The sequence below is a fragment of the Polyodon spathula genome, chromosome 22, assembly GCF_017654505.1.
Source record: "Polyodon spathula isolate WHYD16114869_AA chromosome 22, ASM1765450v1, whole genome shotgun sequence".
Lineage (NCBI taxonomy): Eukaryota > Metazoa > Chordata > Actinopteri > Acipenseriformes > Polyodontidae > Polyodon > Polyodon spathula.
Genome location: NC_054555.1, coordinates 21,451,834 through 21,476,776, shown reverse-complemented (window position 1 = coordinate 21,476,776; position 24,943 = coordinate 21,451,834). Strand labels below are relative to the sequence as shown.

The following is a 24,943-nucleotide window of genomic DNA, read 5'->3' as shown; positions in this document are numbered from 1 at the left end:
TGCTAAGCTTTATTTGGACTTTTTTTTATATATTATATTATATATATATATATATATATATATATATATATATATATATATATATATATATATATATATGACAGTTTAAAATGAGCAGGCAGGCTGATTACCAGGGCCTGCCTTTATTGGCTTTTTGATAAACACTTTCTGTAACTGAATAACACCATTCAAGTTAAAATTAGTAGCATGATTAGGATTTTTATAGTCAGAAATACATAGTTTAAAAGGTGGTCGGTTTATAGTTTTGCAGATGGAGAGGTTTAGTCAAGCTAAAGTAAACTGAGGGTTTTTATAAAGGGTACCATATGATATATTATCAATGTGACAGTAGAAAAAGAGGGGTCTCAAAAGCAGCAGGATCTATACCCGATTGATTAGCTGTTCTCCAGTTTCCGAGGCGCTGATCAGCTTACACAGTGCCTGAAAGGCAGGGTGCGGCAAGCCTGAGGAATCAGAAAAACACACTGTAAAATAGGAACAGCATACTGCTATAGCAACATCAATCAGAAAAACACATTGTAAAATAGGAACAGCATACTGCTATAACAACATCAATCAGAAAAACACATTGTAAAATAAGAACAGCATAGTGCTATAGCAACATCAATCAGAAAAATACATTGTAAATAGGAACACTATTGCTATAGCAACATCAATCAGGAATGTAAAATAAGAACACTACCACTATAGCAACATCAATCAGAAAAAACATAATTGTAAAATAGGAACAATGTATCACTATAGCAACATCAATAAGAAAAACACATTAAAAAAAAGAATAGCACACTGCTATAGCAACATCAATCAGAAAAACACATTGTAAAATAAGAACAGCACACTGCTATAGCAACATCAATCAGAAAAACAGCATTGCAAAATAGGAACACTATTGCTATAGCAACATCAATCAGAAAAACATTTGAGAGCTCTATAGAGGCCATAGGGGTCCTTTTCCAGTTAAAAAATGTGATTTACACATTGATTCTAAACAACAGCAAGAATACATTAGTTAAGATAACCATGAAAACTGTGCTTTGAGATTGCCACCCCTGTGAGTGGGAGAAGTTACCTAGCAGGGACTGCAGGGTAGTGCTGCACTGCTGCAGGCGGTCCCCGGGGTCAGCGGTGGGGAAGAAGACGGCGGCGGGCAGGCCAGTAGCTGTGGGGTCCAGGCGGAAGCCCACTGCGGTCAGGAGAGCCTGCCAGCCAGGCACCCCGCCCACCTTGTTCTCCACACTCTGTTGGGATGTGTACATGGAATTGCGCTGGCCGTTCTGGATGCGCTGCAAAGACTTCTCCACCTGTGAACATCAGACAGGTGAGCCCATCACACTGCTGCAAATACCACCCACTAAACCACATGGAAGTGTTTAAAAGAAACACCTTTAGCCACAGGTTTTCATTTTACAGGTTTAGCTATTTAGAGGTCTTGTCTTTACTGTTAAAAAATATACGTACGTGTATCCATCTCATATTCTCTTCACAGGGGATTTCAACCCCACCAGAGGGTAATTCATGCTAAAACTAAAGATCATTTTAGCAATGTTCCACCTACATAATAATATGTGTGTTCTCTTTAACCCCTTAAGGACCACAATCGTGTTAACACGATCATAATGAAATGGGCTTCTTTAAGGACCGGGATTGTGTAAACACTATAAAAAAGCACTTTGTTTTGATTAATTACAGGGCTACCGTACTTTGCAGTACAGGCTTGAAACACATATCACTGGAAAGGGGAGGGACTGACGTTCACTTCCTGATAGTATTTTGTGTGACGTCACTGAGAGGGGCACTTATTGTCTAAAGGGCGGAAACAGTTTACAGCAGCACAGCAGAGACAAGATCAGAAACAAAACATCACAGAAATGTTTAGAGCTAATGAAAACAGGGGAAACACTGTCAATCTGATGTATTTGACTTATAATTATATTTGAACATTGCTACTGTAAAAAAATAGAGCTTTTGTGATTTTTTATAGGAAGAAAGTCAACTACAGCCAAAAAACGTCTGGTCCTGGGGGAGCATCCCATTGCAAAATGCTTGGTCCTGACAGGGTTAAAAACACCCAAATCTGGTTACATTTTTATATTATTTTATTATTATTAGATGTTGGAACCAACCAGGGCTAATGGGGGCATGTTTAAAGTACAGGTGTGCAGGGCAACTACAACGGCTCATCTGAGAATAATTTTCCAGTGATCTACTTTAGAAAATACTAAAACACTAAGCAGGATATTTATATATGTAAAAGTCACATTAGAAATCATCTAAGTCATCTTTCTTTATAATAACATATTGTTGTGTGTATTTGTAAAATATGATTGCTGTAAAAGTGCCATTTTTACCGTGGTATATAAACGCTCTATTTATGTGGCAGTCAAGCTAACTGTACTGTGGGTCTCTCACGTTACCTAGCTTCTATTCTGTGAAAATGGTAAACCTAAGCAAGCATGTAGTGAACAAATTATTTCTAGTTAAAGAATGACTGTAGCACGGTGGACAGGATGAATCAGCACACGATGGGAGCTTCTCTCTTACCAGGTGCAGCAGCACTCGCAGAGAGTCTCGGGCTCGTTCGGGGTGCTGTAGGATCTCACTAAGAGCCTGACCAATCAGAGACGAGGGGCTGTTCAGCTTCACATCACTCCCAATGAGCATGAACCCTGCAGAGTGAGCGAGAATGAGGGAGGGAGATCCTGTCATCAGACACACCCTAACAGCAGCTCAACATTACAGTACCTAGCCTCAATGTAGCAATAAATAAATACATTAAACTTTTGACATCTATCCCTCGCCACAGCTGAATGTACATAAGAGACATCAGTTTTAAAAATCACAATGACCTACATCCACAGTATGTAAAAATGTGACATACAGACAATGCAGTATCGATATATCCAAGCATGACCAAGTTTCATTAAAAGAAGCCTCCACATACCCCCCAGATTCTAAGACGCAAACAATAACTTGTGTTAAAGAATGCCCTTTGCAAGTTTCATCACACTTGGACAAGCGTTGTGCAGATATGCGTGTTATTCTAACCACCTCCACTATGTCCACTTCCTCAGGGACATGCACACCCAGAGGGGGGTGTTAGAGGGAGGAGGCAGTTTTACCTGTCACTGGCAAGTACTCTCATTTTAACTGATGCAACTTCTTCTGGTAAAGTAAGCAGCTGACACAGTGTAAAAAAGTGCAGTTAATCTAATGATTTATAATGACGATTCTGAAAGAGTGTCTGATTTAATAAGCTGAGGGAAACCATTCAGGTTCTTCACAATACATAATATATAGTCCATAATACATCTTGGCCTATGGGCACCTGGACAGGTGTCAATAAATAGTATTACAAAGGAAAAACTGACCTGCCCAGTTAGAAGGATGAGAGAACTGCTTGCTGCTCTGGACAGTCTTCATGGCTTCAGCTAGGGCAACACTGGCCTTCATTCCATTGAGGAGGGCCGAATAAAAAGCATGGACGAACATCTTGGAGGCAGCCACAGGGACCGGCCACAGAGACACTAAGACACACTGTGCCCCGGCAGCCAAGAAGGCCCGAGTCAGACCGACAACACCGTCGGCAGTCACTTTGCTGTTTGATTCTTGGTAGGACCCCAACACCACCAGCTTGACCGGGAGCCGGAGGTCCAGAATATCAGCCGCTGTGAGCAGGAACTCCTGGAGAGGAGGGCTATCTGTGATGCTCTCCACATCGCTGGCATCGTCCTGCATCTTGAGCGATTCCGGGATGGTGTAGCTGTTTCCGTACGAGCCTTTACCACCTCCACCCCCCGAGGAACCATCGCTGTTTGGCGTCAAGACCAGCGCTGCCAGCTTCCAGGAGATGTGCGTGGCAAAGTGAACGCACTCTGCCTGACTGAGCGCGCTCATCACCCTCTCCTTGGTTGCTGCGGGACCCACGAGGGGCTGGCACCCGAGCAGCTCCGACACCATGTAGGCCTCTTCCTCGGCCGAGGGCATTGGGCCCCACAGCCAGCGGTCCATTATGGAGGAGGGTAGCTTTGGGTTTCCAATGACAGCAGCCATGGAGGTAGGGCTGGAGTAGGTGGGGGCGTTCTTCTTGGAATGTGACTGGGAGTGAGAGAGAGGAAAGCAGTTTTTAAAACAGTAACTTCTTACCTGTTGAAAGAGCTTGTTGGAGGCATAAAACTAATGTATTATTCTACTTGTTTAGATTCATATTCACTATGTGTTCTCTAACTTTAAATAGTAGCAGTCTTGTTAATGGTATTTCTGTGGTGTGTTATAAGGTAATAATGGAACTCCCTTGTTCAAATAATGCCCTCAAATTCCGATCTTGTATGGGGGTCTATGGCCACAGCAATACCATGAACCCTGAATCTGGGTCATTTGTAAAATATGAAGAGCAGGCCTGAGTGACGTGCCTACCTTGGCGGTGCTGCTGAGAGATTGGATGGAGGGGATGGCGATGAGACTGAACCGCTCGTACAGATACTCATTGGAGGAACTCCCCTTGAGCAGAGCGAAGGGGATGAGGTACAGCTCTCCCTCCAGGACCAGGATGAGCTGCCGGTGGCGACCCACAGGCCCACTGGAGTGCATCAGACCCTGGGGAGAGGAAACACACAGCTTACTGTGCGTCACCATCAAGAGCAAACCCTAACAAGCAAGTTAACAATGCACAAGAGCAAACTATAAATAAAACCAGTCACTTTTTAACGTTTAAGACGACAAGTTGGCATCATGGGAAGTCCTGGCAATTTCCCTTATCCTATAAGAAGTACTGTTTGCAATCGTTCTGTTGCACCCATATTAATTGATTTCCCCAATACTGTAACTAGATTTCAGTTAAATTCAGTGTTGGTGTATAATGCTAACTAGCACCCATTGCCTAAGATTTACTCTTTTAAGAAAGTCATGTGTGACTGTCAACTCTAGAACATTGTAGTATAGTACAGTATAGAGCAGCATCTGGTTTCTATAATAATGACCATTAGAATTGTATATCAGCAATGAATTTAGTAACGTTTATAAATAATGACTGAAATGAAAAGAATAATGACTAAACTAGGTTAAAAGCAAAACTTCGAAAACAAACAATGAAATTAAGTGAATAAAATGAAGTGAATACGTGAATGGTATGGTGAATGGTACAGTGAGGAAATAAGAGCCATTTACAAAAGCAGTCGTAATCTTTAGACTGTGGATACACAGTACCCTAGGAAGTGGGACAACATCATAAACCACCTGTTCAGCTGCCCTGGGCCTGTGTGGGGCTGCAAGGCCTACCATCTAAATCAAATCCAGGTGACACTCTGTTAAGGCAGAAGAATCCATCCTAATCAAACACCAGTTATTTATTACCATACCTGTCTTCCTCTTGTCTCTTTCTATTATCTTCTACCTGTCTGGGCAACTGTGCTAAAATTCTTTGGGACTACTGCAGCAAAACAACGACACACAGTTGCTACAGGAGTTCACATAATTGGTACGCATGTGAACCAATAAAGAAAAATGCAGACTTCCATATTGGTCTTTAAGATGCAAAGGCGTACCGTCAGTACATTTTTAACAGGAAAGCATTTTTCATAAAGGCAGCGAAGGTGCTCATGCTTGCAAGGTGAGCCATTATTATTAGCTATTATTGGTTGCTTGAATTTTTATTACATTTTTTTTTCAGAGAAGAGGGATGCAGTTATGGGTAATGGCATTAAGGAAACTTGTTGATTCTTTGCTTCCCAAACTGAGTTGGGATGACAGGAGGTGTCGATGTTTGAAAGCCATTCAATTTAAATGGGAGTTTTATAAAAATATATTTACTTAACCATCTTACTTAAAATACTATATTTTTCACTCTGTTTTATTCCTATATAAATACCGTTGTGCTATCAAGCTAATGTGTTCAACAACACTAATAAAGTGACAGTGATTGGGTTTTTGCTTTTGAATATCCAGGGCTGGAATATGGTAGGAGGCTATTGAAATAAACAGATAATGTGTGACGATTTGTTAAAAACTGTGATAACCAGCAATCCGAACTCCTACTTAAACACTCAGAAACTATTGTTGTGGTCTCTGACACTGCCACACGGAGGAGGAATTGGGGGGGGGGGGGGGGGGGCTAGACAGCAACAGTTTTTTTTTTTTTTTTTTTATTTCTTGAATACTACCCCTAACTGGGAATTAAAACCACACATGGTGTTGTATGAGTGCGATCTTGGAGTCCAATTTTCATAATAACACTTTGAGGACTAATATTAAGTGAGCAGCTGAAATGTTTACCTATACGTGTATAAAGTTTATGTTTTGTGAAACCTTTGCTGTAGGTCACATGGTCTGATTACAGCATGTGAGCTTTACCAACAGCTGAAGTGATTATCTAACAAAAAGGATTATTATATTGCTAGTTCTAATAAGAGGTAAGAAAATTTGTTTTAAAATATAACTCCTAAAAGGATTAACCTTATTGACTTGCGTTGTATGATACGTTTTTCAGCTCCCCACTGCGCAATAAAATAAATAATTAGAAGATATTACTAAATTTTAATCTCAGCATTACCGGCACTCTTTCAGGTGATGTGGGGCCCTGTTTTGAGCCAGGAGTTCTGCATATGGATTTTAAAGAAGCTGGTTTTAAACATACTCATCATTAGACCTCTCATCGAAGGCAACAAAGTGTTTTAGGTTATAGTATTTAATTGTAAGTGATTTTAACATTAAGCAGACACTGCCGAATATTTATATATATATCTATATATATATATATAGATAGATATATATATATATAGATAGATAGATAGATATAGATATTAATATCATACAGCCACCTAACATGTATTTGTTTGATCTATATATTATTACATAACATAATAGCTCTGACATCTTATGGAGAGATAAAACTATATATATATAAAACAGCTGTTACAATATCAGTTCAAAAGGTGTCCACTGTCAAATGCTATCATGAGATGTTGAACATGTAAATTATCTTTGAATCCTGTCTGACTCCCATACCAATCCACAGTAACACTATTCACATCTCAGCACTTCATATCCCACTGTCAGTACTGCGATTCAAACCCATGATCTCCTCGAAGCAGAGGGGTCACCACGCTGGCCCATTTCCTGCATTGCCTTTCACATGCAGTCAGTTTACAGATCAAGTCATTTGTCATGGCGTGAGCAGAATCTCCTAACTCACCATGGCGTGGAAAGAGGATCTGGGACCAGCACTATTTGTTTCTATCCCAGAACCCCCCCCCAGGAGATGGTATGATTATCCCAGCTACGGTGTGACAGGGCAGATAGGCGCAATGACATCACCGAGCCTTGGGAGTCTTTTCTCAGAGCGAGCCTCGTTCCATCCTGACATATTGTTTACAGGAAGGATGTCTCCTTGCGGATCTCAGTCTTGCCCAGGGTGAACCAGCTTGCGTGCACCGCAGTTAAATTCACCATCGCCAGCTCAGATCTGAGTGGGCTCTGCAGGCAGCAAGCTGACATGTTCCAGTGGCATGCCAGGGGCGCTAAGCCTAGCTGTTTTGGAGGAGTCGTTTTTTAACAAATCCAGTCCCAACTTCCTCCTACTGGCAGGCAAAAGCTGGGGGGCATGTGGCCAATCTAGACCTGAGCAGAACTGACATGTGCCAAGGAGGATTGATTTTTCTCCTGCCGCAGACTGAATCAACCCCAGAGATTCACATTTTGTTTATTTTCTGGTGTGCTAGCAATATGCACTTAATACATTTAAAATATCAAATACAAACTATAGGAAATTAAGTCAAGCAGACCTTTTTCAGGGTTCAATTAATTAGACTTTCGTTTAACTTTCGTCTACCCACAGTGTCTTAAGTTTCTTACCGTTCTACCCGTGTATATTTCATTTGTACTGTACTGGATTGCAAAATACACTGACCATGCACTGCCGACTATACTGCCTCCGGCATGTATGTTTAACCTTGACAATGCTCTTCCAAACATTGTTGTCTGTACGTTCCCCTGTAACCCTGCCTCATTCTAAAAGCTGTCATCTAATTTACCCAAATCTAACTGTTTATTATAATCTGTTCATATATCAGATCCTCTTTACCATGCTTTAACCATTGCAGTAAACCATTACAGGGAGACTGCCTATGAACTAATTGAGCATCCTTGTATTTAAAGCACTGACACGCATTGCTCTCCCATGCAATCCTTTGTGTGTCTGCCCTTGTTTTCCCATAGAGACGTCTCAATCTGAAGTAACACTGAGATAGTGGCAGAGGTGCAATCTGTTTCTATTAAAACATGTGCAGGAAAGAGAGAGAAATCCATATCTAAATGAATAAAGCAGGACGGCTATTTGAAATCCAAGGCTTGTTCCTGTTAATAGCTGCTCTGCGGGAGGCCCGGCTCTTCAAGTCTACGCTAAGCCCTGATGAGTTATTTGATTTGCTAATTTTGTTCTCTTTTATTCACCAGAGCGACAGTTAATTCCAGTAAGGACCCGCAGCGCTGCTCGGGGCGAGACTAGAATGCTGCGTTCCTCCCTCTCCACAGGTGACGGAGCTACGGGGGAACAACCGCTTCGGCTTTGTTTCCTTTACTTGGCTCCCAACTACGATAAGGTGTCTGCCCTTCCAGATATAACATATCCTGCACTGCAAGCTTCAGACTGCTTCGTATGCACACCGGCTGTTTGCTTGTGTCTCACTGCGTACACCCTTAGATAATAACATCATGTATATGTGTCCACATCTAAAGGACAACTGAAATAGTTACCTCAACCATGGTAATGAAAAGGAACCTGGTTAAAATGGATATAAAATGCTGTTATTTATTCAGTTTTCAGGACTCAACAGTAAGTACAGGAAAATATCAGTAATGTTTGAAGTCGTGTGTAGCCACAAGCACCTACTATCAACACTAGAATCACTAGATCTAGAATCTTGCCTCACCTAACTGAAACTGAATCACACCAGTTGTTACAACATAAATTACTGTACATAACAATTAATCAGTCTTGGGAGAGAACATAGTGTATTTCATATTCCAATTTATACGTTTCTGAGTTACATTTTATTTCAGTTTTCTAACAATGTAATTTGCAAAGCAATTATATTAGCAACTACAAAGAACAAAGTCTATATTTATACATTTTAGTTTCTTGATAACATACCACGGTGATGCTTCGGCACATCTTGAATTTAATTTGAATGGGGTTATACAAAGTTCAGTGATGTTTTTAAAAGGAATAATCCTATACCCATAAAAACTGAGTGCTATTTTAGACTAGGAAGAAATAGCAAACCACAGTGAAATGCAGCCATCTAGTGGCCTCTCTCTCTCATTGCAACTGGTAACAGAAACCATGGACTGGCGATGCAAATTTGCAGATGTTACATTAAGAATATTATTACAACAGACTTTGCACGCACAAGGGAAATGGAGGGGTGGAGTGTAAACACTTTTACTTATAGGTGTGTTTTAAGAAACAAGACTTTTACTAGAAGTCTGTCAAATGTGTTCCTACACAGGCGTATTTTGTTCACCTGCACTGGGTTGCAGCTGTGACAAAGCTGTTTAAACTGACACATTGCATGTGCACCTGAGCCCTGGTGTTTAGGCTAGTGCTTGTGTTGGGTTGTCTAACCTTCATTTTCTTCTGGCCTGCTGTCTGTTTATGCACCTTAGTGCCCTTCATGTTCTACCGTTGTAAAGATTCTGAATCTCTTGATAAAATACAATAAACAGTAACCTGTCCCACTGCAACACTCCCCCCCATTGGACAAACTAAGCACCACATGTGTACTATCTGGTATTAATTCCATCCAATAGAAGCAGGGAGTTGCAGGGGAGCAGGTTAATGGTTACACTCTGTTGTACCAGCTGTACTGATAGATGAGACACATTTGAGAGCTCTATAGAGGCCACAAGAGTATTCAGAGTTTTACAAAATTAATGAAACAGAAACCTGATACATAAAGTGAATCCAGACATGAAGTAGTTCTGGGATTTCCCATAACCATATCAAGTAGCTTTTTACTGCTTGACTAAACTAGGTTTTAGCTTTTTGGTTTCCACCAAAGACACGACATCTATACTGCATCGCCTTGAGGAAATGTTTAGAAGAATTTCAAAAAAATTAGAATATAGATTATGTGTGCCTTTTCTTGTTAAACATGTAGACACGTGAACAAGAAATGTCACTCAGGGGAAAATGGATGCTTGTGAACATTAAAACTCAATTCCATCAACTACAGAGCCCAAAACACAATTTTACTGGAACACGATAACACATCTGATTATATTCCCACAAGGAAAACCACTAAGCTATTGGCATCTTAAGTGATTTGTATGTTTGAGCACCCTTTTTGGCACTTACACATGCGGTGTCTATTGGATCAGCTCTTTATCTTGTATTACAAATGGCAAATCAAATTGTAACTGCTCAGATAAATGAAACAGTGACTTTGTTTCTCAGCTTCGTTCAGTGACTGTTTAAATGAAATGTGCTCAAAAGCTAGAAACTAATCTTGTTCAAATCGTATTTTAATAAAATGCAACAGGCATGACCCAGAAATGGTTTGTTACTTATTATGTGAATTATTAATATACAGTACAGTATAATGTATTCAGAAAGGGTAATTATTAAATGGTAAAGCAATTACTCTGAAATGACTACTCAACTACGCAATTATTTGCATTAATTATGACGTGGTTTTAACTTTATTACAAATGCAGAATACAGTATAGTGCAGTCGCTATTTTTCTACTGGCTATAAAGTAGGTAAATGTAAGGACACGTTACCTGTCTGTATAACCCTCGTCAACTCCACTCTATAATCATAGCATACATTTTAAATGACAGTATTGTATTGATGATTACTCAGGCAATTAGAAGCTGCTTTTGAGGAGGTGGGAAACGTATTCACAGATTTGGTGAACACAAAAGGTTAGATCTTCTAATACAAGTAAACACGTCACATGTAAGGTGTCTAAAACGGTGTTTGCAGACAGGCTTGCTACTGTACACACCAGCAGTTTTTCTTTATGACGATATGATCCCACAACCACAACACTCCCTCAATTGCACCACTGTAATGTATCAATCCATTTGTACCACTGTATCACTGAGAGATTGGAAATTATGATGAGAGGTATTTGTTGTGAAATTTCAAATTTACTGATGGGGAAACAAGGCAGCCATGCTGTGTTATTGGTTGTGGTGAACTCTTGTCAAATACTTCGATGATGCCGTCACATTTCCAGTGAGAAACCCTGTTGTAATGGGGTAGGGCTCTGTTTTACAGCAGCCATTTAACATTACACATTGTTACTGATGCCTGGTCCCTGCTGGAAACACTGGTATTCGAGATGAAAAGGTTGAAAACCACTGGTCTAACATATTTTGCCCAGTTTGGGCAGGAGGATCCTAAAGCAAAGTTCAGCTGCTCAAACTGTGTAAAATAATTTCTCTTGTAATAAAAGACACCCAACACACAACTTATTAATTTATTATAAATCATAAAAACTACTATTAAACTTTGTTTAAAGTGTTTTTTAACTGTAGAAATGTGGAGTCTATGTTCTGTGCACTGTATTTGCAACTCCACAGGATAACAAAGCAAATTTGTTTCTTATATTTTCATTATTTAATATCTACCTATAGTATTATTAAATTAGGGGTTTTGGAACAGTCCAGATTTTTATAGCCTCCAATACTGCAATTACTCCACAAGAGGGAGCTGTAGTATTGGCTCTGACACCGAGTGAGAGCTGGACTGCTTGACATCTTTGTCAATATGTACAATTAGTATACAGCGGTTTGCAGAAGTATTCACACCCCTGCAAAGTTTTCACATTTTGTTGATTTAAAGTGTTTCCTTTATGTTAAGTTTTTAGGGCATTTTGTCAATGCACGTCCATTTTTGTTTTTCGCTGTTCTACATTTTTGGAATGCAACTGTTCATTGTAACCATTTTTTTCTTTTTACATACCAGTACTCACACACGTTTGGTCTCCATCATAATTGTTGCATGAAACCAGAATGTAATAATCCAGCACCTCTTCACTTAAGCATTTGGATGTCAGCTGACAAGTGTTCAGCTGATAGCCCATCATGCCTTTCTTCTTAAAGGCGTACAGCCTCTATATATGAGCCCCCAATATCTTTCACAAGCACCTGGGTACATATTTTTTACTGTATCACAACAAAAGGAATACGCTTTTTTTGTTTAGTTTTTGGTGCATATGCATAGCTATTATGTACTATATATAACCTTACAGTACAATAACACAACAAAATATTGACTGAATGATAACACCCGAAAATAATCTTAATTTTACTTTTTTTAACGAAGTAGCCGGCGCAAATACAGTATTAGGAGGTGGATTGCGCTGATCGCCAGCTTATTTTGACCCCCTGCATTCACGGTCACTATTTTTGCTTTGAAAATAACCGGTTATTGTTTTACGAATCATTTTAACGTTTTAGCCTCTCAAAGTGCTTAACACAGAAAACTGCCCCTTCAACTCTCTGATTGGTTAAATGTTGTGTCAAGACATAACACAGCTGTCATGTGGTTCCAATTAGTAAGTGATCTAGTCTGCTAGAAGTGCAATCAGTCCTTATTGTTAAAAGCACTGTAGCATCTGCAAGACGTGTGGATAGGGTTTTTTGCAGCCAGGTGGCAACAGCCACTTTACCAGGCAGGAGGCCTGGGGAGAACCCTGCTTATACAGCCAGGTCCAGAAACTAAAAACCCCAGGGGTACCAGAGCCACTGATGTGGTACAGAAGAGCACAGGCTGGACTTACCCCTTCCATGGGTGCGACAAGGAGATCGTAGAGGGCTCTCAGAGGGGGCTTGTTCAGAGAACTCTGCCTTCGAGGGAGAGAGGAGGTGTCTTTCACTGGGGACATGGTGTTACTGAACAGGCTGGTCATGCTCTGGCAGCTCCTGGAATACAGCAAGGGAGAGCGAGAACAGGAGGGATGAAACAAACAATACATATTCACTGGAATAAACTAGCTAAAAAAAACAGATATGTGTGTGACATACATCCCGCTGCCACTGCCATACATTCAACATGAGAACTGTCATTATCACAGAAAAGTGGATCCCCAGGACGTACATCAACAATATGTATGGAACAGCACAATGCGGTACTCCCAATCATGCAAAATTAATGCTCACTTTCATTATCAATTTAATACGCAGTGAAGAATGACCGCCTACACTACAGACCCCTCTGGGGGATAATGATTGCAGTGCCCTCCACTTTTTAAATTACTGTTTTGCTTATTGATCTATAACAAGGACTGAAGACAGTGTTATAACCACCCACTGGTGCAAGCAGCCAAGTGCAGTACTACTGAGTTGCAATGACAAGCAGGTTTCAAGAGAGAAGGAAGAGGTGACTGCCAATGAATGAATGGAATAACACTGTGTAACAATTTTTTTTTTTTTTTGTTCCTGGGTAGTAAGTGTTATTTCCTAATTGACTGTGCCTCAAAAGTATAGAAAATGGCTATTATTCCCCACAAACTTTGCTTTTGTGACCAGGATAGTGATATTTCAAAATATCACTATTTCCAATGGGAAAACGGGCAAATGTGTGTCTTTTCATTCACATAAAGTCAGAAAAAAACAACATATGAATCCAAATTAACATGTATTTATACTAAAGTAATACGAAAATGACTACAAAAGATTTAGAAGTGAGTAGTTTTTCGAGATTTACGATTATACTGTATTTATTTTGAAAAACTACTCACTTCTAAATCTTTTGTTTTTTTTTGTATTACTTTAGACTTTATGTGAACATATGAAAAAAGACACACATTTGCCCGTTTTCCAATTGGAAATAGTGATATTTTGAAATATCACTGTCCTGGTCACAAAAACAAAGTTTGTGGGGAATAATAGCCATTTTCTATACTTTTGAGGCATAAGCAATTAGAAAATAACACTTACTACCCAGGAACAAAAATTGTGTTACACAGTGTAATCAACTCTCCATTTTGAAGTTATGGATGTCAGAAATGATTAAGAATGGACAGAATCTCATTTGCAGCACTTCATTGTACTGAATTTCAAAGTTTACAAAATACTTCACTGTGTTACTGCAGCACGGCAATAAGGTGCAGTATATTATTTTGTAAAGCTGCGTTTCAAGTGAGGATTGGTTCCTCTTCACTGAGCAACGTTAAATACATTGTTTGAGCATTGTGAAAAAAGAAGGTCTAAAGCTAGCTAGCTCAGAGTCTACAACGAGATTAGTCAGTCACACATTAAACCTGATTAAAGTATTCCTTCCCATTACCCACAGAAAAAAGAAGAAACAACTCAGAACCTTATTAAATTACACCTAATCTCTGAATTAGTTATGCAAATGTGTTTCCGCCTTTATCCAGCCACACACAGTGCCACTTTGTTTCAAAACTGGGTGCCTCTGTCAGCCCCACGAGACTTGCAAAGCTGCTTACCCAGCTAAACAGCTGAGCGCTCAGCGCATAGCACTGAGCTGCAATCTGGTAGACAATGTGCCTCAAAACAAGAAGTAGTAGTGTCTTGGAACAAGGTCTGAAGAATATAGTAGGGATTCCAATCTCCCAATCTCAATGCAGGCCAAATCCCATATATTTCACTGAATTAATTAATGGCCATAAATATTTTCATAAATCTACACATACTGTCCGTTCACTATATAGGTCTCACAGGAACAGTTACAGAAGAAACAGACCATAATGCAAAGATGTCTTGATTTTAAAACACAAACTTAGGAAATTATTTGGTTAGTTACAAGTACTTTATTAGCCCACAATGCATAGCTCTCAGCTGAATGTTCAGTTGTGTCTTGTTCATTGTTTAAGCTCCTATGATTTGGGCCACTGTCACACAGTTTTCTTTCCTGTGGTGGTTACTATTCCAGGAACACCATGCTAGTCAATGCAGCCACTGCTTTGAGAGAGGGATACACCGACACCCACAACTATGTGCCTAATGAAGTGTCTGAGCTTTACCAGAATTGTTGCTGAACAATTTTACACTAGTTTATTTAGGTTCAATGAATATCACATACAACTGCAGACATTAAAAAAGACCTTGTCGAAACGTTTGACACTGATTTAAAGTTTATTTTAGTATTTCTAAATTCAGTCTTATACATATGTGTGTGTGTGTGTGTGTGTGTGTGTGTGTGTGTGTGTGTGTGTGTGTGTTATACCTGAAAACAACTGTCCTTTTGTATATGATATTAAGACAACTGCTTATCCAGCAGGTATGAGAATCTGGGTTTATATTTTAAATAGGACTACAAATGAAGCAGTATAGTACATTGCTTGCTCCAACTCAATAACATACAGTAACCCTTTATAAGGACCTTATATAATTATTTTCTATGTGTTTCTCCCGTCACAGCTTCACAAACACACAGACAGACAGACAGACACACACACACACTTACACTTCACACTGCGTCAGTTTGTTGAATGACAGACTGTCAGACTGCAAGACACTGTATCATGCTGCTACAGCAGCATTTGGCAGGCTCGCTTTGGATCTGTCGCCATGCTACCAGACACAGTAATAAAACCCACTGTCAGGACAGATGTAGCTCAGTTTAACTCAATTTTTTTATTGCTTTGAATGGATGGGAAGCCATTGAGACTTTTATTTCCCAAGGGGGTGAGACAGCAGGAGCTCGCATTCACACTCCTGCACTATGTCAATAGCATTGTCTGCCACAGAATAAATATTACAAATAACAGAAAATAAAAAACAATTCAAGAGGCAGAACAGTCGGCCCTTTGTTTACCCTCGCGCATCACCCTGGCTCATGTTTGACTGCCCCCCCCATATATTTTAAAAGGAAAAAAAAAGATTTAAATATACATCAGAACCTAATTAGATTAAACCAGAATGATGTTTTAGAAGCAGTTTTAGTTGTAGTGATTGTAGCTACAAAATAATTTCATAAATGTTACCTGTTGTGCACTTCCATTTGGTCCAGGTTTGATAAAATACCTGCTGCTGTTAAACATGATATCTGGTACTACACTTGGCTAAAGAAACCTCTGTTTGATATCAATGCTTTCAGATAGATTTGCACTTCCTTCGTCATTCTGGAGGGTGACATTTGCCCCACCATTCCAACACCTTTGTTCCAGTCAATAACCAATCAGCTGCTTCCCCTGTTGACTGACATGCACTCAGCCAGTAATTATGTCCCAGAAGACACTGCTGGGGTGAAATGACCCAGGAAGTGCAACCTATTTCCTGTAAAAATACAAAGAATTGAAACATTCTATAACCTAAAGTAGTACCAGATATCATGTTTTAAAATGAAAATACTGAACACGTTTGTTTGCTATTACACGTGTAACACGTTTGCTATTACACGAGAGGCACATCCAGTAAACACCCTCCACTGGAGTGCAAGATGAGCCCTATAGCCTGGAGATCTCCAGTTCCAATTCAAGCTATGCCACTGCCGACCGTGGACGAGAGTTCCTGGGGGAGGCGTACAATTGGCCAAGCACTGCTCGTGCAGGATAGTGGTTTGGTCACATCAGCGACCCCTGTGGCTGGCCGGGCGCCTGCAGGCCAGCCTATACGCAATTCAGAGCTGCGTGGTCCTCCGGCGCTGTAAGTTCTGGATATGGCTGCATGACGGCTTGCAAAGCGGAAAAAAGCGGACTGCTGACGTCTTTGCCTCTCCTGAGTAAGTTCGGAGGTTGCAGCGGTTGAATAATAATTGGACAATAAAAATAATTGTTAAAAAATAAAAAAAATAAATAAAACCTGCACATTTGAGACCTACATAGTGAAGGTAAGAATTATGGGTTTATTTTGTGAGCTACAATTACTTTAAACGCCTGTCTCTTTGAGCTGTTGAGAAATAATTAGAAGCCAGTGAAGTAGACAGGTGATAATTATTAGGGGCTGTACTATACAATAACGCAGGGGTGGCTGACATGCTGTGTGTGCACTATACTGCATTAATTGCTGGAGGACACTGATTAATATAACAAATGATGCATTCACAAGGACATAATGCATTTCAGTCACTTTTGCAATATATTATATGCTATGGTGTTATTTGAATGAAGGGGAAAACTAAAACTAAGGAAATGGGGGAGGATTTGGTGTCTTAATATGACACAAGAACAAAATTCTCCTTAAACACAAATTTACTAACAATGCTGATCAGGTTCCTAGAAGATGATTGACATCTCAAGTTGGGTCTTAAAAGGATCCCGGCATCAACCATGTGAATAGCTAACCCATTCCATCCCCTCACCACTCTCTGTGAAGAAGGGTCTCACTCCTTCTGTCTTAAGCCTCCACTTAATTTCTAACTGTGTTCTCTGGTCCTGATTTCTGTACTGTGTATAGCTTTGCACCTCTAATAAATACATAGCAATTGCCCCATAAGAGCAATTTTAAAGTGCAATTACTATTTTTCCAAATCTTACATAATGTGCAAATCTGTATCTATTCTTTAGATGGAAATAAAATCAACTTTGTAAAAACAATGCTACAAAACAACATGGGCGGGTAGCACATAATAAGATAGAACAACAGCAACCACACTTATACACTTCAGGGTTTTTTTAAGCCAAGGCAGGCAGTTGTTCCCACTGTATGGAGGTTTTGCAATGCTGAAATAAAAGGAAGCATAGAAAAACCTGGAGCCGTACCACTGTTCATTTCCTTTGACACTAAAGTCTAAGTTGAGCCTGTTAAGTGAAAGGCAGGGTTTTATGAAACCACCATCCAAAGGGCCAGTGTTGTCTGTTTTATTAAATTGCACTGGTGCTGAAGATAGCCAACTAAAGAAAATTGATTCTATTGCCATCTCTATGAAGTCAAAATGGTGCCTAAACAATCACAGAAGTCTCTCCCTCTCACACAATGTTAGACTGACTACCACAGCACACTTTCTGATCTCCAACACTCCACATGTCTTGTATAAATTACTCATCTTCTGGTGTTTTTCTTACTATAAATTTGCTCAAGTTGAATGAACAGCTGAAGCAATGCTTCCCTTGTCTGCCCCTTTCATGTATCATTACAAATGACAGCATGCCTTTGTGGTTTTTATCAGCTCTTGTTGCCAGCGTTTTTGCTTTCTCCAAAGAAAATATGAGCTTCTCTTTGAAACCCGCTTTCCAGTTTGCCCTTCTGTGCGTCAAACACACATTCAGCTGTAGGAGGTTATTATTTATATTCTCAAGACTCTTCTAACACAGCAATATAATCAGAAATGAATCACTTTTTCCCCATACTAAAAACATTATTCCAAAAGAAAGCTATAGAGCTAATGTTTTCCACACAATGTTGTAATATATGTAATCAAATACAGTATATGTGAACTATTTTTAAACCATTCATCTTTACACACCCTCTAAGTGGGAATATAAACCCTTGAAGTGTAACAATCTGTTCCTCTTGCAAATAATAGCTCTAAGATGGTCCTTGATAATGACGCCTCTTGTCACAGACAGCTTGGGTGGTGAAGTCAGACCCGAAAGAAAGAACACAACAGGCAGTACTGAGAGGAATAAATGCACTGCGCTGCATTTTAATTATAAATAAAAAGGTCATACAACATAAAACACTGAACAAACAAAATGGCACGTTGGCCAAAATAAACAGACAGACAAAACAGACAGTGGCCAAACCCCAAATAAGTATTGTGTGGGTCCTCCCGCACAAGTAGCAATTGTTATAATACTCTTCATTTTTATTTCTCCTCTCTCCGGTTCTCCACTCTGAACACACCAACCCCGAGTGAGTGATTCGTGCATCTATATATATATATATATATATATATATATATATATATATATATATATATATATATATATATATATATATATAAACTGTGCTAATTAATAATCGTTCACTTGAATCCCCAGCACGTGACAACTAATTTGTGCAATAAACCCGTTAGCCCACATACTAATATACATTGTTATTTCACATGAAGTGATTGTGCACATCCCCATGCCTAAAATACAACTATACATTTTAAATCACTCATGCTACGATGCCCACATTATACCCCGGGAACCAATTGGTTACACACCAACAAACCATTCCTATATTTACCAGCCACCAGTGGACTAACCTGAATACAGAAATATAATATATATATATATATATATATATATATATATCTATATATATATATATATAATCAAAGTATACTTGGATCAGAGTCTTGGGTCACGTTGGGGTGTGATGTCGTTATAATTTCGTCGTGTCTCTGCCACCGCTCGTCGCGCACCTACAGCCCAATGTGGGATTGGCAAGGTGGCTATCTTCTGAGACAGGGGACTCTGCATTTTATAATCCACACACCCTAATGGTTTTCCAAGTGTCTGGCAGCTGCCATAAATACTTAATGTCACTGCAGCCAAAAACAACTTCCCTTTCATGCCACGATAATCCAGCTCCCTGGAACGATGACAATTAACTTAAAGGAACAGTTTATTTTACAGGAACCCCCCCTATCCTCATCTTAAAAAACAGTGTATTTAAAAAGAAATGCTACTAAACTACAAATGTACTTCCTGTGCAACAGGTATTAGGACACCACCTGACCCATCATCCAATCTTTGTTTTGAATATCAATTTATTTCTTGCAGAATTTTTTTAACCTTTGCATTTCACAGCAAAATTGATCTGGCTGGCTGCTACAGTCTGACATTAGGTCAATCAGAGTTATTGACAAATGGCATTTATGGCACAGACATCACAAAGGAGAATTCAAAAAGGGTAACGCTGGCTTCAGTGAAATCTATGGAATTTAAATTCAATTCAGATTATTAACAAACTATAGTGAAAATACACTTATAATAAATATAACAGCAAAGAAGACATTCTGATCCTTCTGACTGGGTCCTATTTCATTACTCAAATTCGACACACAATTTCAACAGGAATAAAAGCACATTTTACTTTATAATAATGACATCAAATACAACGCTACAGAACCCTTGCCTCCTGGTACCTCAGCACACATAGTCTGATTGCAGTGAAGTGGGGAAGCAGTCGATTGGTTATTGACAGGAAAGACGCCATTAAAAGGGTGGGGACAATGTTACCCTCCAGGTGAGACAACCCAGGGAGTGCAGAAGAGTCTAAAAGCACAAGACTATCGGAAAGCATTGCTATTAAACAGATTTCTTTAACCTACAGTAGTACCATACTTTCAAAGCATTTCCTCTATTCTAATTAACTGCACTCTTTTTAAAAGAACAAATAATCACCGTCACAGTGCTCTAGAGAACATGAAACCTATAACTTTATAGATTTGGTTCTAGTTTTATAAAACTAACAGGTGTTTTACCTCTCTCAAAGAATAGGAGTTAATTAAAGACTGGCGTAAATGCTTTGAAAATGTGACCCACCGTTTTCAAATAAAAATACATGTTTACTACTGTTTACCATGTGTTTCTTTCAAAACAGCACATTTGAGATGTATAATGAGCTGAAATGCAGGTACGAATTATGGAATTATTGTTTCCCCTACAATCATTATGTTTAGTAAATTAACCGGTTTACTTTATTGTGGTGCGAATTACCGTTTGGAATAAAAGAACACTCATATATCCCGCTTTCTAATTGTCTTTGTAATTCACAGTTTTCAATTCTCCCCTCAGCTCTGCCCTGATATGTACACAGCGGGCAACTAGGTTTAAGAGCCTAAGGATTACACACCACGGAGGAGTGGCGGTTTCCATGCCGACACACGCACTGACTACACCAGCAAAGACTGGAGCCACACAGCTTAACCCATCTACCCCCTGTCATTCCTCAACATTAAAATGCTATCAATCTACAAGGCCTCCTGCTACCTTCTCCCACACACTTTGTCCCGATTATTGACGGTATGCTTTGGAAGGTAATTCTTAACAATATCATTCTGAGCTGAGTTTATAAGGGAATTCAGGAAACTGTGATTTTCAGAAGTTAATACTACAGTAAGTTATCAGGTTAATATTCATAGGTTTTAGGGGGTGGTGAGAATATGAGAAGAACCTTTCAAAAAGACGTGGAAATATCTTTAATACCGTGTTGCATTTTGACAGCGAAAACAGGATTGAGAAAAACCTGTTCACTGTTCTGTAAATAAAAATTCACTGTAAATATATGTGCACTCATTTGCTTTCCCTGTGCATTGTTGTTGAAGTCACATTATTTACACGGTACCCAGCCTGTAATAAACAATAGTTTCCCACCAAAAATAATATACTGCAATGACTGGCAGGCTGTCTCTTCATTAGGACCCTTATTAAAGTAATTGTGCAGTTTTCCCATAATTATACTAATGCATTTACCATAATTTGCCATGTTTTTAGTATGCCTTGCCCTACATCTCTGGGCACATTACCATGCCTTCAGGGGAGGCCATTTAACAAACAAATAAACTATGACAATTTACATCATCCCTAATAACGTGGGTGCGTAGTAAAGCTTTATCCCGTTCACACAGGAGAGCCTTATTATTACAACTCAGGCAGGAATGGCCCTAGCTTTCCCTACTTGTGCTCGCTACAGCACGGTGCCGCTCTCAGACCCAGTCAGACCCCACTGGATCCTATCTGCCCCTACCTCCAGCCATTCCTGCAGGATTTATTACTGCCACTGATGGACAGAATTCCAAACCAACTGCTGTCCAGTTTACACTTTACTCCACATGCTCAGCCTAGTGAGTAAACCTGACAATAAAACACTGATCAATTAGCAGGGGGACCCTTCCAATTATTATTGCTGTACTTCTCCACCAATCGAGAACCTAGTTCCCCATTGAGAATTCTGGTTGAGAAATGGGGATATTACACATGGAATGCCTCACCAGTTACATTCTTACACTACTTATTACAGTGTCCCATCTCTGTGTAAACTAATGTTTCTAACTGGTGCAAATTTCACGTAGCCATTTTCCAACCTTCCTAAATCTTTACATTTTTCTTACATACCTGTAGCTTCCTTTCCAAACAGTTTGATGCTTTGTTTTAATATTAAAAGCATAATGGTTATACTTGATACACCACTAGATGGCACAGGTGATCTTAGCGTGAATAACAAAGATGCAAAGCATGTGTTAAGAGCTGGAGAGGACTTTGCTGGTATAGGGCAGGAGGGTCACACACTGGCCTTTTCTACCTGTCTTGATAAATTCTCCAGAGTCTCTCAGTCTGGGATAACATTGACACAGATTGGTTTGCAAATCTTTTCTCTGTGTGTTAAAGATGTGTGAAGCTCTGGTAGGCAATACGCCCCAAGACAGCTTCTAATAACAGCAGAGCTTGTTAAGTTCCAGCTAAAGTCTCTATTAAAACCATGATTAAAACATCGAACTTATCAGCCAAAGAGAGGAGCCAGTGCCACCAGTGATCCGATACTTTGACTCAAGATTCTTTGATATATTATAAGTGTATTTTCTGCTAATAAAAGTTGACCCTGGTAAACTTGCCCAGTAATTTTCCTGTGCTCTGCCCTGGTTATATTATATATTTGCCACAGTTTATTTGGGTTTGCTATGCTTTTTTTAATATGCTTTACCTTTGCACAGTGCTTACCTCTGCTTTACCAAGTTTACACTTTGCAAGGGTGGTAAACTGTTATAAGAGGCAGCAGTAAAATATATAAAGACACTTTAATTGATCTAGCGTACATTACATACAGTTGCAGTATAAAGTTTACATACCCCAAATGAAATTTATAATTCTTGAAAATTTCTCGAAAACAAAGAATTTCAGGAAAAATCTTTTGTAGCAAAAGTTTTGCTTTTGTGGATGAGGAAAAAAGTTCCATGAAATAGATGTCTTTTATTATTATTATTATTGCTGAGATTCTCGTTCAAGTACTTGTTACGTCTCATTTGGTTATTGTAATGCTCTTTTTGTTAATCTTCCTGCTTGCTCTTTACATATATTGCAGATGGTGCAAAATGCAACAGCAAGGGGATTTACCGGTACCAAGTAGACAAAACACATTACTCTAGTCTTTAAGTTTATTATAATATACAGTACTATTATGCTGAATTGTAGGTGAATATTATTAGAGAGTATAAAAGGGTTAGGCATAGGATGATTGCTGTCATTACCAATACATCAATATGGGAAAAAATAAAGAGCCATCTGAAGACAAGGCAGACAATTATTTATTGTCATGAAGCTGGCGAAGGATACAAGAGGTTTTCCAAGCATTTGAGTATGCCAATTTCAATTATCAAGAAGTACAAGACTCATGGTACTGTCACAACGCACCCTTGGTCTGGAAGAAAGAAGGTTCTTTCACCAAGAACAAGTAGAAGAATTGTGAGGAATTTTAATAATAATCTGAGATTGACTGCCAAATATATTCAAAGTGAATTGGCGGCATATGGGACTGGAGTTTCCATTTCAACCATGGGTCGAGTATTGCATGGCGAAGGTCTCAATGGTAGCAGGCCAAGGAAAAAACACTCTTAGGAAAGACTTAAAGTTTGCAAAACGTCAGTTAAATGATGGTTATGAGTTCTGGTGAAAGGTTTTGTGGAGTGATGAAACAAAAATCTAGCTGCTTGGTCACGCTGAGTGATTACATTTGGAGAAAGTCTGGTGAGGCATCCAAAGAAAAGAACACCATACATACTGTCAAGCATGGAGGTAGTAACATCCTTCCATGGAGCTGTTTTTCATGAAATGTAGTGGTAAATGGATTGCACAGCATACCAAAATATATTGGACAATCATTTGAAACCTTCCTCTACAAAACTTGTTTTAAAGCACAATTGGACGTTCCAACACAACGACGATCAAAAGCACACATCAAAATCTACTTCAGAATGGTTAAAGATGAATAAAATCAAGGTTCTGGAATGGCTTAGTCAAAGTCCCGGTCTAAATCCAATTAAGAATCTTTGGTATGAGCTGAAAAAGGCTGTGCATAAGAGAAGTCCTCGGAATTTCAACGAACTGGAACAATTTTGAGCTGAAGAATGTTCAAAATCACTAGAATATTATACGAAAACCTCACTGACAAATATCCTAACTGTTAAAAATGGTTATTATTGCTCAGGGTGTCTCAGCTAGATATCAATTTCTTTTCCCTTCTCTGGGTATGAATACTTTTGAATTAGCATTTTTGGAATTTTGCTGAAATAAATAATTATATCTATTTCTTGCAACTTGTTTTGCTCATCCACAAAAGCAAAACTTCTGCTGCAAAAGGTTTTTCCTATAATTATTTGTTTTCAAGAAATTTGTATTGGGGTATGTAAACTTTTGACTACAACTGTATGACTATGGCAGACAAGTAGAACTGAAGAGCAGCTCCTAAACTCAGTCTTAACTTCATAATAAGATAAGGGACAGTAAGAAAAAGTAATGTAAACCTACATGTTCTTTAAAATAGGATTGTCTTTGTTAATCTGAGCAATCAACTGGAGCTATATCTAAGACCTTGGGGATGTATATTGTAATAACACAGTGCTGTTATAATTGTGGGTAGGTCCCTTCATTAGTTAGACATGAGAACAACTCCGTCTTGATTTTCTTTTCCTTGCAACCTTTTTTTTCTTTCTTAATTGACTGCAACATTAATCATAATAATACATCAAAATATAACATGCGAAGGAAACATGTACAATGTGAAAAATGTCTACTACACAAAATGAAAGCAGGTATAAGTTCCTTGCTTATGGAAAATCAGACAGACCATTTTTGTCACACAGACTAGTGTGTTTCCACACGGACGTAATATAGCTTGTACAACACTTCACTGGGTATGCGCCGGTACATTTCGGAGCACATGTGAGGGTACATGATGAAGTCATGTTTTTTGGCTCAGAAGAGATGCTCGAGAACAGTGATTTTGGACATAGCAGTGTGGCATTATGCAGATGTTTGGGCGTATACAGATTATTACACAATGACCAAATATATTCAGAACAGC

At 39.1% G+C, this 24,943-nt stretch overlaps 1 protein-coding gene across 3 annotated transcripts in view; it reads right to left on the bottom strand.

The window, feature by feature from the left end:
* The window catches only part of LOC121296783 (tetratricopeptide repeat protein 28-like), a 406,425-nt gene that overhangs the window by 7,855 nt on the left and 373,627 nt on the right, over positions 1-24,943 (bottom strand). For all 3 annotated transcript variants that reach the window (XM_041222559.1, XM_041222560.1, XM_041222563.1), the window contains 6 exons: positions 12,805-12,946; positions 4,435-4,614; positions 3,390-4,116; positions 2,563-2,687; positions 1,091-1,322; positions 388-464 (listed from right to left, as the gene is read on the bottom strand). In XM_041222559.1, coding sequence (XP_041078493.1) covers positions 388-464; positions 1,091-1,322; positions 2,563-2,687; positions 3,390-4,116; positions 4,435-4,614; positions 12,805-12,946 — 1,483 coding nt within the window. The remainder of the gene's footprint in view (positions 1-387; positions 465-1,090; positions 1,323-2,562; positions 2,688-3,389; positions 4,117-4,434; positions 4,615-12,804; positions 12,947-24,943) is intronic.